The 20,201-nt window shown below is 43.6% G+C and overlaps 2 protein-coding genes across 4 annotated transcripts in view; both read right to left on the bottom strand.

Annotated features, from left to right (window-relative positions):
• The window catches only part of LOC135521895 (ephrin type-B receptor 5-like), a 97,713-nt gene that overhangs the window by 47,889 nt on the left and 29,623 nt on the right, over positions 1-20,201 (bottom strand). For all 3 annotated transcript variants that reach the window (XM_064947686.1, XM_064947687.1, XM_064947688.1), the window contains exons 3-5: positions 2,594-2,866; positions 801-970; positions 301-596 (exon numbers count right to left, since the gene is read on the bottom strand). In XM_064947686.1, the coding sequence (XP_064803758.1) occupies positions 301-596; positions 801-970; positions 2,594-2,866 (739 nt within the window). The remainder of the gene's footprint in view (positions 1-300; positions 597-800; positions 971-2,593; positions 2,867-20,201) is intronic.
• Positions 3,157-6,329, bottom strand: LOC135521906 (E3 ubiquitin-protein ligase TRIM39-like). Its single transcript, XM_064947713.1, has 2 exons — positions 6,124-6,329; positions 3,157-5,003 (listed from the first exon to the last, which is right to left on the bottom strand). The coding sequence occupies exon 2, from the start codon at positions 4,999-5,001 to the stop codon at positions 3,346-3,348; it is 1,656 nt and encodes a 551-aa protein (XP_064803785.1). The 5' UTR covers positions 5,002-5,003; positions 6,124-6,329; the 3' UTR covers positions 3,157-3,345.

The following is a 20,201-nucleotide window of genomic DNA, read 5'->3' as shown; positions in this document are numbered from 1 at the left end:
AACTGACAGGAGGGGGACAGGAGAACTGACAGGAGGGGGGACAGGAGAACTGACAGGAGGGGGGACAGGAGAACTGACAGGACAGGGGGGACAGGAGAACTGACAGGACAGGGGGGACAGGAGAACTGACAGGAGGGGGGACAGGAGAACTGACAGTACAGGGTACAGGAGAACTGACAGGACAGGGGGACAGCAGGCAAAAACCTTAGATATTGTTAAATTTTGTTGGTGTCGTTTGACATTTTAGTGTGTGTGTTTCAAGTTTTAAAAAGTAAAGTATACCAGACTTGTTGAACTCACCTAAGCAGGCAGATCCGTTTTGATTGGGCTCATATCCCTCTTCACAGATGCACCCACCCACTGGCACCATCCAGTCACCTTCTGCATTGCAGTGCATGCGAGGGGCGGAGCCTCCCTGTGCTTGGCTGTGGGGAACACAAGTCCCAGTCACAGGGACCAGGGCGGTAGGCTCCGCCCCTGAGGGTGTGGCCAGATAGGAAGCAAGATAGCGGTTGGTTGCTGGGCAGCGGCGGTAGAAGATGGACACACCCATCAGAGAGACGCATGCGCCGCTGTCGACGATGGCCAGGACGAATCTGAAACCGGGGTCAAGGGTCATAACATGTTAACTTATTATCAGGCTTGAAGGACCACTAGATAGGTGACAGCGTGGGTTTAGGTGAGTTAGTTACCATACACTATTGCCTATAAGGTGGCAAAGGACTTTTTGTCACAAGTGATGAGCATGGTTTGTATATGGGAATTTTCATGAATTTGTTTCAAATGTTCTCGTACAGTACCCATTGCGTGTGAGCGGCGCGAAGCTGCGGGTCTTGATGTTGACCCGACGGTAGCGGTCTGGTTGGTACTGGTGAGGCAGGCTGGGCTCCACCTTGGTGAAACTCTTATCTGCTGCTATGGTGTCAACCTTCACCCAGCCCTCCCTCGTGTCCTTCTCTCCACTGGACGGCTGGACAGGGATGGGAAAGGGGGATGGGGAGGAAGAGAGGGAGGAGAGGGGGATGGGGAGGAAGAGAGGGAGGAGAGGGGGATGGGGAGGAAGAGAGGGAGGAGAGGGGGATGGGGAGGAAGAGAGGGAGGAGAGGGGGATGGGGAGGAAGAGAGGGAGGAGAGGGGGATGGGGAGGAAGAGAGGGGGAGAGGGGGATGGGGAGGAAGAGAGGGAGGAGAGGGGGATGGGGAGGAAGAGAGGGAGGAGAGGGGGATGAGAGAGAGGAGAGGGGGATGAGAGAAAGGGATCATGTATTACATTTCATTGTGGAAATTAAAATGTGAGGGATAAGGTAGAAGGATAAGATAAAAGAGTATGTAACAGTTGATTAAAGTATTTAAGAGTATGCAACAGTTAGCTCTGAGGGTACACATTTAGTCAAAAACAAACAGTCGCGGACCAGTGACAGTCTGTGTTTTTGTCTAATCTAATTCTCCCCAGTTTCAGGAAAACCATGCTAACTTCCCCCAGAGACTCAGACTCCTGGCCTTCTTGCTGCTCCCCACTCTACATTCCTCTACACTTCACTCATCAGCCTCTTATTTGAATTTTTAAACAGTATCTAACTTTCCCCAAGGAGAAATGTATTCATCCACAAATACAGCATCCTTCCCTCTGTAAGAGCACGACACGCTGACGCAACAAGAGCTCAGCACTATCGAAAACAGCTCTGTAACTGCTCTCCACTGGAAACCACAAGCCCTGAGGGTAGGAACTACAAAGTACTGATGTGTGATGGGAAATGTAGATTATTTTATGATATTGAGGGGGATGAGAATGAGAGGAATGTTAAGGCAAACCAAAGCAACATTATTTCCTCGTTTTTGGAGCCCGTTTTGTGGAGTATGCGGAACTACATATTACCAAAATGGAGTATTGGGATGTATGTATGCTCAACTTCTTAACAGATGCTCTTAGAAACTATAAATACCACAGGAAGTAAATGGCTTAAATGATTCATGATTAGTATAAATCGAAAAATGAATCAGTTTCACTTAAAGTTAAAAGGTTTGACAGCAATATCATATAAAATTCAAGTCCGTTTTTCATGTCCCAATACCTTGGCATCGGGTCTATGAACTGACATATAAAACAGTAATTGACACATACATTTGTTCATTTTCATGTAAACTATTATAAAATACTTGCTACAAAAAGAATGTTCAATATATGGGGCATTGAACAGTCAGCCTTGTGTTGACACGAGGAAACACAATCTATAGAACATCTTTTCTGGTACCAACCAGCGGTGGTTCGTTTTCTGAGACAGGTCCAGGAATGGTTCTTATGTCATAACTACAACCTTATCAATATGAATAATGTAGCTCGTTTGACCATAGTGTCAATGTTAAGCAAGCTAGCTAACTTTACTTTGGCAAAGTCAGCTTATCAAGCTAACTAAAATCTTATCTGGTTGAATCATTGTTCCGACCAAAAAACACATGAATGAAACAAATTGGTGTTTCTGACATCACAACTAGGGAAAAGGATGATCAGACGAGCACGTGAATGTGGCATTACACCTACAATAAGAAGGTGGGGTATTACTGGCATGACGGGAAGTGTAATCTTTCTGCCCTACCTCTGCAGCCCATGTCCTCTCCAGCTCTCTCTGTGAGTCGGCCTGTTTGTAGTAGAGGGTGAGTGTCTCGCGGCAGGAGGGCGAGGGCGAGCGCAGGCTGGCACAGTCCCGCATGGAGAAACGCAGCGTCACAAAGACCCGTGGTGCCGAGAAGCGGAAGAGGAAGGGCGTGGCCAGCCAGTTGTCCTGGAGACGGGGGTTCTGATTGACGTTGCAGACCTCAAAGGTCCGGATGAGTCTCCCCCGGTCATCCAGGACACTGACCTCATCCCACTGAGAGAGCGAGAGAGAGGGGGGTGAGAGAGGGGGAAGAGGAGAAGACACAGAGAGTTATTACTTTATGGATCACTGTATGGGACTTTCTAGGTTATCCTAGAGGTTGGATAGGTTAAGTCCAAGAAGCATTGTACTTTTAGCTTGGTGATGAGTCATTATCAGTATCGCTGCACCATCTGAAACTCCCTCTTCATATGTATATGCTGTGTGTGTTTGATATGTGATCTCACTTAAAGTGAGAGAAGGAATAAGTAGGAGTAGTTATTAAAAAACAACAATACAAAGACTCACAGGAAATACTTTTTTAATGTACATTGTAATATAGCAGTAGGACATAAGAGATCCATTCTTCATTATACAATCTGATCAACTGATAGTACTAACACTAAAATTCTCTATCGCAAGAAGAAATATCAACACATTGAATGAGGCATATTGCTGGGAATCCCTATGACTGAGTTCCATCTTCACTAAACTCAGTCAGACTTCATTGTCAAGATGATAAGTGGAGCTGAGTTATCACCAGAGGTATTTGAACCTGTAGAGAAGAATGGGTGGAGTCTCTCAGTGAAGGTGCAGCCAGTGAAAGAGTAGATATGAGACCTGGCCTCCACGTTGTAAAAGGAGACCTCACCCTCCTCATAATCCACAAACACCCCCACCTTCTGGGGCTTGTTACTCAGGGAGAGGTTGACCCAAGGCCCAGCGTAAGCCTTGTATTCATTCATATTCCACTGCCCTATAGTCCAATATCCATCTACAGGACTCGGGGATACATCACAATCCTTCCTGTTGATGGACTCTCTAGCCACTCCTAAAAGCCACCCAGACTTCCCCTCCACCTGCACCTCATAGTAGAATCTTCCTGAGGAGAACCCCTCCCTCCCTAAAACACGAGGATTATTAACAAATCTCTTTTTGTTGTCATGGAGATTCTTCATTATGCCTCCATATCTCACTTGTTTCCTGTCCGCAGCCAAGATGAGGCCTGGATGTGCTGTATCAGGGTCCAGAGTCACATCCACTGCACACTGCTGCATCCTCTTCAGCTCAGCATCACACAACTTCTCCCTAATTTTATTTAATGTCACCTCCACCTGAGACACAGCTCTCCTCAGAGTCGCCACACCAAGACCGCTTTGAACAGTGACCTCAGACCAGTTCTTGGTAGGTGGAAGAGTGGAGCTTGATGGGGAGGTCTGGAGGAGCAGGAGGAGATCTTCAATATCTAAAAGGTGCCCTATCTCAGGGGTTCTTCTCTTTAGCTCAGTTATTTCCTGCTCCAGCTCTTCAATGAACCTTTCTGCCCGCTTCTCTGATACTTTCTGCTTCTCCTCAACCACCTCTATGAGCTCAGCCTGGCTTCTCTCAATGGAGCGCACTAAAACCGTGAAGACCTCCATGCTGTCTGCTATCTCTCTCTCTGCATTTCTCTTGCAGAGATCTACTGCCTGTTTGATCTCCTTAACCTTCAGCAGTCTCTCCTGGATCATCTCCTGAACTTTACCCTTAGTCTTCCTCATCTGAGTCATTCTCTCTCCATACTCTTCCTCTATGGGGACAGTCTTGTGAGTCTTGTGGTCTGTCTCAGTGCAGAACTGACACACACACGTCTGATCACTCCTACAGAACAGCTCCAGGGGTCTGTCATGCTTCTTACACACCCTGTCTTCTAGGTTCTCCACAGGGTCGATCAGCTTGTGTTTCTTGAAAGATGCCAGTATCTGATGAGGCTCCAGGTGAGTCTCACAGTAAGAGGCCAGGCACACCAGGCAGGACTTCATGGCCTTGTGCTCTCCCTCAGGACAGACGTCACATGGTACTTCTCCAGGTTTGGCGAGGGTTGTGGTTTGGGGTTTTCCTGGAGTGATGGGTGTGACCTCAACTGGAGCCAACTTCTTGAGCTGAGCAGCCATTTCAGAAATGAAAGTATTGACAAAGAGATCTGGTCTCTTATCAAATGTCTTTTTACACATTGGACACTGGCACAGGTCAGTGCTATCCCAGTATCCTCTGATACAGGCCTTGCAGTAGTTGTGTCCACAGGGGATGGAGACTGGCTCAGTGAACACATCCAGACAGATAGAGCACTGGAACTGCTCTTCAGACAGGACAATGCTGGAGGAAGCCATAGCTGGAAACAGACCAATATATATATAAACAGACCAATATATATATAAACAGACCAATATATATATAAAAATCTATTGTTTTCTTTCTCTGTTATTTATTTATTAAACAAAAATGTCTTCTGAGTGTTTATATGGGTTCCTGATATAAAACAAATTATATACACTGTTTATCACCTCACATCTTGCCTAAAACATTGGCTGTTACCATGGTTACCCCATGGCTATTCAGTCTGAATGAAATCGCCCTAAAAAAATACTCAAGAGTCTCTACAATCCAGAATGTTACATGAGAAGAATGTTGAATACAATTTTATTTAAAACATGCTTTAACGGTTGTCCATTCTGTTGGTCCTTTTGATGGTAGGGGATGAGATCAAATGTCCACATGAAAGTATTATTAACCCAGCTTTATGGGAGCCGGTCTATATACAGTATGGCTCAATCGGTTTGTATTTCCAGTATGCATTCTCAATCTCCTGATGCATTGCACGTGTGGCACAATATGTCAACGTACCCGAACGTTGTTTTCCTCGCAATCAGCTGGAAGTCGTCAACGTTCAGTCTGGGGTTCTGTTGCGCTCAGCCCTTGTTTACATATTGTGCACGTGTTTACGTTGTGTACGAATTGTGTCAGTATTGAAACTACAAACCTCTACAGAACCATACCGGCCAGCGTACTGAAAGTCGGCTAGTAACGTTTCCCTGTGGATATTTAGTCTCCAGATTACCTCTGACATAAGGACACAATCAGTTGACAACAGGTAAAGTAAGTCCAAATGAAATGTATTCAACATTCTGAGTTGTAATGGGACTGTTTGGAAATGTTGAGCCAACGTGTTAGAGAGGAGAGTCTGCATTCACACAGGGAGCCCAGTTCTGATATTTTTTTCACTATTTGGTCTTTTGACCTATCACATCAGATCTTTTCACATCAGATCTTTTCACATCAGATCTTTTCACATCAGACCTTTTTCAGAGCCGATTTGATTGTTCAAAAGATGAATTAGTGAAAAAAGATTGGGCAGCCTATGTCTTCCACTCTGATTCTAAATGGGACTAGGTCTACTACACATCAAGCTTTTAGAAAAGAAAGTTCTAGTTTAATTCTGACTCTCTACTCACCTCAGTGTGTGTTGACGGTTTGTTCTCTACTTACGATCAGGAAAATGTCTAGTGACTGGAAACTACCGAAGTTGTGGCAGTGTGGATAAAATCTATAATGTGTAAGAAATCGAACCTATTTAACATTCAGGTTTCTAGTTTAGTGTTTGACTTCCGCAAAGTGAAGTTCATAAGCCTTTCCTGACCTACTGTTACTGGCTGCCGGTCTGATTCTCTGCTCTTAAAGGAATAGTGTCCATATTTAACAGCTTGGCTCACCATTCGGTTCGGTCTATCTTCACTATTACACATTGTGAGCTGTTCAAGGGCTGGTCTTACTGTGTAAATACATACTTTTGAAATGGTCTATTCAATACGTTAGTTCATAACATTATTGGACTTTATGGAACCTTGAATGAAATGTATTCCAAAGTCCCAGTAGTGTTCTCTGTAATGGGTCAATATTAGTATCACATATACAACCTTCTCCCTTTGTGTTGAAATCAGATGTGCTCTACAGAATGTGAGGAGGAATAAGGGGTCTGTATGAGGAGCTATAAATCCTGCAGGAAACAAAAAAAAGCAGCACATGTTCACAGACAAAACAGTTCAATTGTTAGGTTCCACTTTAAAGGAAGTGCAGCTTGTAAAGTCTTCATGAAGTCTTAATAAACACGACATGTGTTACAAAACTGTGTCATGCTTTATAAAGAGTTCATACATGTGTTACAAAACTGTGTCATGCTTTATAAAGGGTTCATACATGTGTTACAAAACTGTGTCATGCTTTATAAAGGGTTCATACATGTGTTACAAAACTGTGTCATGCTTTATAAAGGGTTCAGAAATGTGGCATAACTGTGTGACATAATCACCAATGTCAAATGTGACATAACCCACTATGTCAAATATGACATAAACCTGTGCTTTATGAAGGGTGACATTAACACCACTTAATAAAGGCCTTTTAAATCCAATTGAATTGAGGCTTCACCAAGCATTTCTAAACCTGTCATGCATCTTGGTAGAGCATTGCAACGCCAGGATAGTGGGTTTGATTCCAGGGACCACCCATATGTAAAAATGTATTCACGCATGACTGTAAGTCGCTTTGGATAAAAGCATCTGCTAAATTGTATGTATTATATTACTCTAAAACATTTATTGGATGTCCAAACCTCTTTCTCTCTTGGGTGCATAGTCAATATTGGACCTGACCTCTACCTTCCCCAGAATGCTATGCTGCAGGATGACACACACTCTAAAGTGCAGTCATGCACAGCCAAAAAACGCTGGTAGGACGTTTTAAAATCAGTTTTACTTCTGTTTTTTCCTCAAATGTCGTTTCCTCAGTTTTGTTTTTCCATTTTCCAGGTTTTCACACCTGTTTCCACACTATTTTAAATAGAAAAACTAACCGCACGGCAAGTGGTACCGGAGTGCTAAGTCCAGGTCCAAGAGGCTTCTAACAGCTTCTACCCTCAAGCCATAAGACTACATAAGACTACTGAACATCTAATCAAATGGCTACACAGACTATTTGCATCCCCCCCTCTTTTACCCTTCTGCTACTCTCTGTTGTTATCTATGCATAAGTCACTTTAATAACTCGACCCACATGTACATATTACCTAAATTACCTCGACACCGGTTCCCCCGCACATTGACTTTGTACTGGTACCCCCTGTATATAGCCTCAATATTGTTATTTTACTGCTGCTCTTTAATTGTTTGTTACTTTATTTCTTCTTTTTTTAGGTATTTGTCTTAAAACTGCATTGTTGGTTAAGGGCTTGTGAGTAAGAATTTAACTGTAAGGTCTACACCTGTTGAATTCGGCGCATGTGACAAATAACAAATACCAATTGATTTGATTTGATTTGAATCCGATTTTATGTGTTCCTGACAATGCTTAAACCACATCAAGGGATGACTTTTGAGGTCTGGAAAAAAATTGAATAATCTAGTGGATTTTCTCTCTGTCTCTCACTGTCTCTCTGTCTCTCTCGCTCAGTTAACAGTACAGGGTAGGGAGGGGCTTATGAATGTTACTTTGCTGAAGGGAAACTTCACTGATGTTATGAATGTTATGAACAGGAAATCAAATCAAATCAAATTTTATTTGTCACATACACATGGTTAGCAGATGTTAATGCGAGTGTAGCGAAATGCTTGTGCTTCCAGTTCCGACAATGCAGTAATAACCAACAAGTAATCTAACTAACAATTCCAAAACTAATTTCTTATACACAGTGTAAGGGGATAAAGAATATGTACATAAAGATATGAATGAGTGATGGTGCAGAGCAGCATAGGCAAGATACAGTAGATGGTATCGAGTACAGTATATACATATGAGATGAGTATGTAAACAAAGTGGCATAGTTAAGGTGGCTAGTGATACATGTATTACATAAGGATGCAGTAGATGATAGAGTACAGTATATACATATACATATGAGATGAATAATGTAGGGTATGTAAACATTATATTAGGTAGCAATGTTTAAAGTGGCTAGTGATATATTTTACATCCTTTCCCATCAATTCCCATTATTGAAGTGGCTGGAGTTGAGTCAGTGTGCTGGCAGCAGCCACTCAATGTTAGTGGTTGCTGTTTAACCTCTTACACTTATGGTGGCGCTATTTCATTTTTGGAAGAAAAACGTTCCCGTTTTAAACAAGATATTTTGTCACAAAAAGATGCTCGACTATGCATATAATTGCTACTGTTCGAAAGAAAACACTCTGACGTGTCCAGAAATACAAATATCTTCTCTGTGCGTGCCCTTTAACGTGAGCTTCAGGCAAAACCAAGATGACTTGGCATCCAGGAAATGACAAGGATTTTTGAGGCTCTGTCTTTCATGATCTCCTTATATGGCTGTGAACGCAAGAGGAATGAGTCTGCCCTTTCTGTTGTTTCCCCAAGGTGTCTGCAGCATTGTGACGTATTTGTAGGCAGATCGTTGGAAGATTGACCATAAGAGACCACATTTACCACGTGTCCGCCCGGTGTCCTGCGCCGAAATTGGTGCGCAAAAGTCACCTGCCAGTATTTTTCCATGGGGCACAGAGAGAGAAGCAAGCTTCCACGAACTGCATGTCAATGAAGAGATATGTGAAAAAACACCTTGAGGATTGATTCCAAACAACGTTTGCCATGTTTCGGGTCGATATTATGTAGTTAATCCGGAAAAAGTTTCACGTTGTAGGTGACTGCATTTTCGGTTCGTTTCGGTAGCCAGGCGCAATGTAGAAAACGGAACGATTTCTCCTACACACAGACGCTTTCAGGAAACACTGTGCATTTGGTATGTGGCTGGGAGTCTCCTCATTGAAAACATCAGAAGCTCATCAAAGGTAAATGATTTTATTTATTTGGTTATCTGGCTTTTGTGAAAATGTTGCGTGCTACATGCTACACAAAATGCTATGCTAGCTTTGCATACTCTTACACAAATTAGTCAATTTCTATGGTTCAAAAGCATATTTTGAAAATCTGAGATGACAGTGTTGTTAAGAAAAGGCTAAGCTTGAGAGCAAACGCATTATTTTAATTTTATTTGCGATTTTCAGAAATCGTTAACGTTGCGTTATGCTAATGAGCCTGAGGCTTAGTCACAATCCCGGATCCGGGATGGGGAGTTTCAAGAGGTTAACAGTCTGATGGCCTTGAGATAGAAGCTGTTTATCAGTCTCTCGGTCCCAGCTTTGATGCACCTGTACTGACCTCGCCATCTGGATGTTAGCGGGGTGAACAGGCAGTGGCTCGGGTGGGTGTTGTCCTTGATGATCTTTATGGCCTTCCTGTAACATCGGGTGGTGTAGGTGTCCTGGAGGGCAGGTAGTTTGCCCCCGGTGATACGTTGTGCAGACCTCACTACCCTCTGGAGAGCCTTACGGTTGTGGGCGGAGCAGTTGCCGTACCAGGCGGTGATACAGCCCGCCAGGATGCTCTCGATTGTGCATCTGTAGAAGTTTGTGAGTGCTTTTGGTGACAAGCCGAACTTCTTCAGCCTCCTGAGGTTGAAGAGGCGCTGCTGCGCCTTCTTCACGATGCTGTCTGTGTGAGTCGACCAATTCAGTTTGTCTGTGATGTGTATGCCGAGGAACTTAAAACTTACTACCCTCTCCACTACTGTTCCATCGATGTGGATAGGGGGTGTTTCCTCTACTGTTTCCTGAAGTCCACAATCATCTCCTTAGTTTTGTTGACGTTGAGTGTGAGGTTATTGTCCTGACACCACACTCCGAGGGCCCTCACCTCCTCCCTGTAGGCCGTCTCGTCGTTGTTGGTAATCAAGCCTACCACTGTTGTGTCGTCCGCAAACTTGATGATTGAGTTGGAGGCGTGCGTTGCCGCGCAGTCGTGGGTGAACAGGGAGTACAGGAGAGGACTCAGAACGCACCCTTGTGGGGCCCCAGTGTTGAGGATCAGCGGGGTGGAGATGTTGTTGCCTACCCTCACCACCTGGGGGCGGCCCGTCAGGAAGTCCAGTACCCAGTTGCACAGGGCGGGGTCGAGACCCAGGGTCTCGAGCTTGATGACGAGCCTGGAGGGTACTATGGTGTTAAATGCCGAGCTGTAGTCGATGAACAGCATTCTCACATAGGTATTCCTCTTGTCCAGATGGGTTAGGGCAGTGTGCAGTGTAGTTGAGATTGCGTCATCTGTGGACCTATTTGGGCGGTAAGCAAATTGGAGTGGGTCTAGGGTGTCAGGTAGGGTGGAGGTGATATGGTCCTTGACTAGTCTCTCAAAGCACTTCATGATGACGGAAGTGAGTGCTACGGGGCGGTAGTCGTTTAGCTCAGTTACCTTAGCTTTCTTGGGAACAGGAACAATGGTGGCCCTCTTGAAGCATGTGGGAACAGCAGACGGGTATAGGGATTGATTGAATATGTCCGTAAACACACCAGCCAGCTGGTCTGCGCCTGCTCTGAGGGCGCGGATGGGGATGCCGTCTGGGCCTGCAGCCTTGCGAGGGTTAACACGTTTAGATGTTTTACTCACCTCGGCTGCAGTGAAGGAAAGACCGCATGTTTCCGTTGCAGGCGGTGTCAGTGGCACTGTATTATCCTCAAAGCGGGCAAAAAAGTTATTTAGTCTGCCTGGGAGCAAGACATCCTGGTCCGTGACTGAGCTGGATTTATTCTTATAGTCCGTGATTGACTGTAGACCCTGCCACATACCTCTTGTGTCTGAGCCGTTGAATTGAGATTCTACTTTGTCTCTATACTGACGCTTAGCTTGTTTGATAGCCTTACGGAGGGAATAGCTGCACTGTTTGTATTCAGTCATATTACCAGTCACCTTGCCCTGATTAAAAGCAGTGGTTCGTGCTTTCAGTTTCACGCGAATGCTGCCATCAATCCACGGTTTCGGGTTAGGGAATGTTTTAATCGTTGCTATGGGAACGACATCTTCAACGCACGTTCTAATGAACTCGCACACCGAATCAGCGTATTCGTCAATGTTGTTGCCTGACGCAATACGAAACATGTCCCAGTCCACGTGATGGAAGCAGTCTTGGAGTGTGGAATCATCTTGGTCGGACCAGCGTTGGACAGACCTCAGCGTGGGAGCTTCTTGTTTCTTGTTTCAGTTTCTGTCTGTAGGCAGGGATCAGCAAAATGGAGTCGTGGTCAGCTTTTCCGAAAGGGGGGCGGGGCAGGGCCTTATATGCGTCGCAGAAGTTAGAATAACAGTGATCCAAGGTTTTGCCAGCCCTGGTGGCGCAATCGATATGCTGATACATTTTAGGGAGTCTTGTTTTCAGATTAGCCTTGTTAAAATCCCCAGCTACAATGAATGCAGCCTCAGGATGTATGGATTCCAGTTTGCAAAGAGTCAAATAAAGTTCGTTCAGAGCCATCGATGTGTCTGCTTGGGGGGGAATATATACGGCTGTGATTATAATCGAAGAGAATTCTCTTGGTAGATAATGCTGTCTGCATTTTATTGTGAGGAATTCTAAATCAGGTGAACAGAAGGATTTGAGTTCCTGTATGTTTCTGTGATCACACCACGTCTCGTTATCCATAAGGCATACGCCCCCGCCCCTCTTCTTACCAGAAAGGTGTTTGTTTCTGTCGGCGCGATGCGTGGAGAAACCCGCTGGCTGCACCGCCACCGAGGATCAAACTTTTCCACATTAAAGAATCGATCTATACAGCTGTACTGTTACCTACTATAGTCTCCAGTCATTGGAGCCTTTTTCTGATCAGAGGAGGAGAATGAACAGCGTCAACAGACACTGAGGTGAATAGAGAGAATGTAAAGCGATTGTCTGATATGGTGTGACGTCATTAAACAGTGTATTGCTATATTGTTCACAATGAGAAATGGAACAATATAATTATTTATTTCTTCAAAGATAGAATGACTGATTTCAGAGATTTTCGGTCTTCGTTCTTTGGTCTGTTTTACTGATCTAATTCAAATGTGATAAACCTGACCCTAACTAATAATGGCAAAGTTTGGTGCGTTGATCCACCAGACCATTTGGGCGGAAGTGTCTGGGAATGAGATCAGATGTAATGTGACCAACATGACTTCACTGTAGATCGTATGCAGTCCTTCAGCACAACATGTCACCCTTTATAAAGCACATATTTATGTCATATTCGACATAGTGGGTTATGTCACGTTTGACATTGGTGATTATTTCACAGTTATGCCACATTTATGAATCCTTTATAAAGCATGACATACAGTTATAGATGCTTTGTAACACATGTATTTAGCGCTTATGAAGGCATTTAAGGCTTTATGACACCTTTATAAGCTGTACGTGATTTAAAGCGGGACCAATTTGGTCAACATCATAGAATATTAACATTGTAACGTTTGATCAATGACAGTATGCCAGCTTATTCTCTATTAAAGTTAAACATATCAACAATTTCAAATGTACATTTTTTTTGGGCTTCCTTGTGACTGAATTCCCTGTTCACTAAACTCAGTCAGACTTGATGGGAGAAATGACAAGTGGAGCTGAGTTATCACCAGAATAATTATTTCCTGTAGAGAATAATGGGTAGAGTCTCTCAGTGAAGGTGCAGCCAGTGAAAGAGTAGATATGAGACCTGGCCTCCACGTTGTAAAAGGAGACCTCACCCCCCTCATAATCCACAAACACCCCCACCTTCTGGGGCTTCTCTCTCAGGGAGAGGGGGACACAAAAAAGTTCCCATTTATCTGCTCCAGTATCCATTTTTAGGGAACAGTGTCTTAGTAGAGTTTCTGTTGATGGACTCTCTAGCCACTCCTAAAACCCACACAGTCTTCCCTTTCACGTGCAACTCCCTGAGGAGAACCCCTGCATTCCTTAAACACAGGTTGCATCTCCAAACCACTCTGGGTTGTCATGGAGATTCTGCTTTTTGTCCCCATGTCTGACTTGTTTCCTGTCCGCAGCCAAGATGAGGCCTGGATGTGCTGTATCAGGGTCCAGTGTCACATCCACTGCACACTGCTGCATCCTCTTCAGTTCAGCATCACACAACCTCTCCCTCTCTTTATTCAGTGTCTCCTCCAGCTGAGACACAGCTCTCCTCAGAGTCCCCACACACAGACCACTGTGGGCACTTACTGTATCTCAGACCAGTTGTTGGTAGGTGGAAGGGTGGCGCAGATGGATGGGGAGCTCTGAAAGGGGAGGAGGTGATCTTGAATATCTGAGAGATGCTCCAGCCCCGTGCTTCCTCTCTGTAACTCAGTGATTTCCTGCTCCAGCTCTTCAACGAGCCTTTCAGCCAGCTTCTCTGCTGCTTTCTGTCTCTTCTCAATCTCCATAATGACCTCAGCCTGGCTTCTCTCAATGGAGCGCACAAGAGCAGGGAAGACCTCCATGCTGTCTGATATCTGTTTTTCTGCATTACTCTTGCTGAGCTCTACTGCCTGTTCAATCTCATTAACCTTCAGCAGCGTCTCCTGGATCATCTTATGTTCGTTCATAATAACTGGGGTTTATGGCACCTTGGATGGAATGTCATCCAAAAGTATTGTTCTCTGTTAACTAGGTGAAAAGTCCTTATCAGTGTCACATTTAACTAGGTCTCTGCCTCTCTGTGCTGTGTGTTTGACATCTGATATCCTATTCAGACAGTGAGAGGAGGAATAAGGGGCATGCATAGGCTGCATAGGCTGTAAATCCTACAGGAGGGAAAAATGGCACATGGACTCAAAGACACACCCTTTACATTTTCATTGTGATATACAGTGTTATGATGTCAGAGAAACCATGATCATAATACCATGTAATACATTCCTAATATATGCAAACTCATTCTCTAATTCATGTACAAATATAAACACAGTAAAATCAAAGTTTATTTGTCAGGTGCGCCGAATACAACAGGTGTAGGTAAACCTTACAGTGGAATGCTGACTTAAAGGCTCTAACCAATAGTGCAAAAAAAGGTGTTAGGTGAATAATAGGTAAGTAAATAAATAAAACAACAGTAAAAAGACTATATACAGGCTATATACAGTAGCGAGGCTATAAAAGTAGCGACGCTACATACAGACACCAGTTAGTCAGGCTGATTGAGGTAGTATGTACATGTAGATATGGTTAAAGTGACTATGCATATATGATGAACAGAGTGTAGCAGTAGCGTAAAAGATGAGTTGGCGGGTGGTGGGACACAATTCAGATAGCCCGGTTAGCCAATGTGTGGGAGCACTGGTTAGTCGGGCCAATTGATGTAGTACAGTGCCTTGCGAAAGTATTCGGCCCCCTTGAACTTTGCGACCTTTTGCCACATTTCAGGCTTCAAACATAAAGATATAAAACTGTATTTTTTGTGAAGAATCAACAACAAGTGGGACACAATCATGAAGTGGAACGACATTTATTGGATATTTCAAACTTTAACAAATCAAAAACTGAAAAATTGGGCGTGCAAAATTATTCAGCCCCCTTAAGTTAATACTTTGTAGCGCCATCTTTTGCTGCGATTACAGCTGTAAGTTGCTTGGGGTATGTCTCTATCAGTTTTGCACATCGAGAGACATACATTTTTTCCCATTCCTCCTTGCAAAACAGCTCGAGCTCAGTGAGGTTGGATGGAGAGCATTTGTGAACAGCGGTTTTCAGTTCTTTCCCCAGATTCTCGATTGGATTCAGGTCTGGACATTGACTTGGCCATTCTAACACCTGGATATGTTTATTTTTGAACCATTCCATTGTAGATTTTGCTTTATGTTTTGAATCATTGTCTTGTTGGAAGACAAATCTCCGTCCCAGTCTCAGGTCTTTTGCAGACTCCATCAGGTTTTCTTCCAGAATGGTCCTGTATTTGGCTCCATCCATCTTCCCATCAATTTTAACCATCTTCCCTGTCCCTGCTGAAGAAAAGCAGGCCCAAACCATGATGCTGCCACCACCATGTTTGACAGTGGGGATGATGTGTTCAGGGTGCTGAGGTGTGTTGCTTTTACACCAAACATAACGTTTTGCATTGTTGCCAAAAAGTTACATTTTGGTTTCATCTGACCAGAGTACCTTCTTCCACATGTTTGGTGTGTCTCCCAGGTGGCTTGTGGCAAACTTTAAACAACACTTTTTATGGATATCTTTAAGAAATGGCTTTCTTCTTGCCACTCTTCCATAAAGGCCAGATTTGTGCAATATACGACTAATTGTTGTCCTATGGACAGAGTCTCCCACCTCAGCTGTAGATCTCTGCAGTTCATCCAGAGTGATCATGGGCCTCTTGGCTGCATCTCTGATCAGTCTTCTCCTTGTATGAGCTGAAAGTTTAGAGGGACGGCCAGGTCTTGGTAGATTTGCAGTGGTCTGATACTCCTTCCATTTCAATATTATCGCTTGCACAGTGCTCCTTGGGATGTTTAAAGCTTGGGAAATCTTTTTGTATCCAAATCCGGCTTTAAACTTCTTCACAACAGTATCTCGGACCTGCCTGGTGTGTTCCTTGTTCTTCATGATGCTCTCTGCGCTTTTAACGGACCTCTGAGACTATCACAGTGCAGGTGCATTTATACGGAGACTTGATTACACACAGGTGCATTGTATTTATCATCATTAGTCATTTAGGTCAACATTGGATCATTCAGAGATCCTCACTGAACTTCTGGAGAGAGTTTGCTGCACTGAAAGTAAAGGGGCTGAATAATTTTGCACGCCCAATTTTTCAGTTTTTGATTTGTTAAAAAAGTTTGAAATATCCAATAAATGTCGTTCCACTTCATGATTGTGTCCCACTTGTTGTTGATTCTTCACAAAAAAATACAGTTTTATATCTTTATGTTTGAAGCCTGAAATGTGGAAAAAGGTTGCAAAGTTCAAGGGGGCCGAATACTTTCGCAAGGCACTGTATATATATGTAGGGTCATTGTTGATATATATATATATCTTTTTTTACCCCTTTTTCTCCCCAATTTCGTTGTGTCCAATTGTTGTAGTAGCTACTATCTTGTCTCATCGCTACAACTCCCGTACGGGCTCTGGAGAGACGAAGGTTGAAAGTCATGCGTCCTCCGATACCCAACCCAACCCAACCAAGCCGCACTGCTTCTTAACACAGCGTGCATCCAACCCGGAAGCCAGCCGCACCAATGTGTCAGAGGAAACACCGTGCACCTGGCAACCTTGGTTAGTGCGCACTGTGCCCGGCCCGCCACAGGAGTCGCTGGTGCACGATGAGACAAGGACATCCCTACCGACCAAGCCCTCCCTAACCCGGACGACGCTAGGCCAATTTTGCATCGCCCCATGGTTCTCCCGGTCGCGGCCGGTTACGATAGAGCCTGGGCGCAAACCCAGAGTCTCTGATGGCACAGCTGGCGCTGCAGTACAGCGCCCTTAACCACTGCGCCACCCGGGAGGCCGCTCAGAATAACATATTGTGCATATATGCTTTGTGTCTGTGTGACGGAATTCATTGTTCACTAAACTCAGTCAGAGTTGATGAGAGAGATGATAAGTGGAGCTGAGTTATCACCTGATGGATTTTGTGTAAGGAGATATTTGATAAGACACCAGATCTCTTTGTCAATACTTTCCTTTCTGAAATGGCTGCTCAGCTCAAGAAGTTGGCTCCAGTTGAGGTCGCATTTTATTCTGCAACTAAAACGAGAGTTTCTATTGGACAAATGCAGGTAGTTCTCTCCCTATTTCATTATGTTTGCTTATGTTTAAGAAAAGTTTTTTAACCTAATCGGTGGAATGAACACAGTTGAAGTCGGAAGTTTACATACACCTTACCCAAATACATTTAAACTCAGTTTTTCACAATTGCTGACATTTAATCCTAGTAAAAATTCCCTGTTTTAGGTGAGTTAGGATCACCACTTTATTTTAAGAATGTGAAATGTCAGAATAATAGTAGAGAGAATGATTTATTTAATATTTTATTTCTTTTATCACATTCCCAGTGAGTCTGAAGCCAACATACACTCAATTAGTATTTGGTAGCATTTCCTTTAAATGGTGTAACTTGGGTCAAACGTTTTAGGTAGCCTTCTACAAGCTTCCCACAATAAGTTGGGTGAACTTTGGCCCATTCCTCCTGACAGAGCTGGTGGAACTGAGTCAGGTTTGTAGGCCTCCTTAATCGCACATGTTTTTTCAGTTCTGCCCACATCTTTCTACAGGATTGAGGTCAGGGCTTTGTGATGGCTACTCTAATACCGTGACTTTGTTGACCTTAAGCCATTTTGACACAACTTTGTAAGTATGTGTAGGGTCATTGTTGATTTGGAAGACCCATTTGGGACCAAGCTTTAACTTCCTGACTGATGTCTTGAGATGTTGCTTCAATATATCCTCAATTTTCCTACCTCATGATGCCATCTATTTTGTGAAGTGTACCAGTCCCTCCTGCAGCAAAGCACACCCACAACATGATGCTGCCACCCCCGTGCTTTACGGTTGGGATGGTGTTCTTCAGTTTGCAAGCCTCCCTCTTTTTCCTCCAAACATAACGATGGTCATTATGGCCAAACAGTTCTATTTTTGTTTCATCAGACCAGAGGACATTTCTCCAAAAAGTACGATCTTAGTCCCCTTGTGCAGTTGAAAACCGTAGTCTGGCTTTTTTATGGCGGGTTTTGGAGCAGTGGCTTCTTCCTTGCTGAGCGGCCTTTCAGGTTATGTCGATATAGGACTTGGATATAGATACTTTTGTACCTGTTTCCTCCAGCATCTTCACCAGGTCCTTTACTGTTGCTCTGGTTCTCACTTTTTGCACCACAGTACTTTCATCTCTAGGAGACAGAACGCGTCTCCTTCCTGAGCGGTATAACAGCTGTGTGGTCCCATGGTGTTTATACTTGCGTACTATTGTTTGTACAGAGGAACGTGATACCTTCAGGTGTTTGGAAATTGCTCCTAAGGATGAATCAGACTTGTGGAGGTCTACAATTGTTTTTCTGTGGTGGTGGCTGATTTATTTAGATTTTCCTTTGATGTCAAGCAAAGAGGCACTGAGTTTGAAGGTAGGCCTTGAAATACATCCACAGGTACACCTCCAATTGACTCCAATTATGTCAATTAGCCTATCAGAAGTTCTAAAGCCATGACATAATTTTCTGGAATTTTCCAAGCTGTTTAAAGGCACAGTCAATTTAGTGTATGTAAACTTCTGACCAACTGGAATTGTGATACAGTGAATTTATAAGTGAAATAATCTGTCTGTAAACAATTGTTGGTAAAGTTACTTGTGTCATGCACAAAGTAGATGTCCTAACTGACTTAATAAGAATAATAAGAACTTGTCAACGGGACAACAATAACAACAATATCCAAGGGTCTAAATAACCATACATTGAACAATAACAATAAGCATACAGTAGAGGACATGTTGATTGGTCTGTCAGACACGGTCCCTCATCTTATGGCAGGAAGCAATGTAGTGCGCTGCCAACCCACAGCTCTCTGGGTCCTCCCCCAACAGGACGGGTATCTTCCTCTCATCAGAGAGGTCTTTGAAACCTTGAATAAGGGTTTCAAATTTGGGGAAATGTCACTCTATATATTTTTTTACATTTTGTCAGGAAATGCAGCTGTTGTGCAGTGGTTGCTCTCTCTGTCTCTGTGTCACACCCTGACCATAGTTTGCTTTGTATGTTTCTATGTTTTGTTTGGTCAGGGTGTGATCTGAGTGGGCATTCTATGTTGTGTGTCTAGTTTGTCTGTTTCTGTGTTTGGCCTGAGATGGTTCTCAATCAGAGGCAGGTGTTAGTCATTGTCTCTGATTGGGAACCATATTTAGGTAGCCTGTTTGGTGTTGGGTTTTGTGGGTGATTGTTCCTTTCTTTGTGTTTGTTACACCAGAATGGGCTGTTTTCGGTTTTTCACGTTTCTTGTTTTTGTATATTGTTCTATTGTCATCTTTATTAAAGATGTATCAAAATAACCACTCTGCATTTTGGTCCGCTTCTCCTTCAACAGAAGAAAGCTGTGACACTCTGTTTCTCTGTCTCTGCCTCTCTGTCTCTGTCTCTCTCTCAATTAAATTCAATTCAATTTAACAATGTACATATTGCCAAAGCTTACGATGGATATTTACAATATGAAAATAATAAGAATCAAAATTGTCAACAGGACGACAGTAACAACAATAACCAAGGGTCAAAATAACCATACATTGAACAATAACAATAAGCATACAGTAGAGGACATGTGCAGGTTTGTCTCTGTCTCTGTCTCTGTCTCTGTCTCTGTCTCGACAGGCCTAATGCAGATGAAAACGTTATTAAAGAAAAGTAGTTTCTATGTTATTTTTGGTAATGGAGGGTAAGAACACAAGTTTATGGTGTGGAGCATAAGATGCAAAATGCAGGACAGCGTTGCTGCTCAAAACAGTCGCTCAGGATGAGAAGGTCTGCTGAATGAGTCAAATGTAAATGTGATGCAGGGCTTAGTTTCAGCGCTCCTCTGTATGAAAAGGCTTTGCTTAAGGCCATTGTGGCCCTGAGTGACAAGCATAGCATTATCTGTTGTCGTACAGTAGCTACTCTACTGCTGTTTACTAGTCCTCATCATCATTCCAATCTGCCAGGGTCCTGATCTGTACACCCTAGCAGAGTATACTTTATCTCTCATGTGTGTGGTGTGTGTATGTGT

This window comes from Oncorhynchus masou, chromosome 30, assembly GCF_036934945.1.
Source record: "Oncorhynchus masou masou isolate Uvic2021 chromosome 30, UVic_Omas_1.1, whole genome shotgun sequence".
Classification (NCBI taxonomy): domain Eukaryota; kingdom Metazoa; phylum Chordata; class Actinopteri; order Salmoniformes; family Salmonidae; genus Oncorhynchus; species Oncorhynchus masou.
The sequence above is the reverse complement of the archived record's forward strand: the minus strand, read 5'-3'. Positions and strand labels throughout refer to the sequence as shown.

What these genes read in the sequence shown, in the direction of transcription:
- LOC135521906 (XM_064947713.1), bottom strand. Translation starts at nt 5,001, where the DNA reads ATGGCTTCCTCCAGCATTGTCCTGTCTGAAGAGCAGTTCCAGTGCTCT.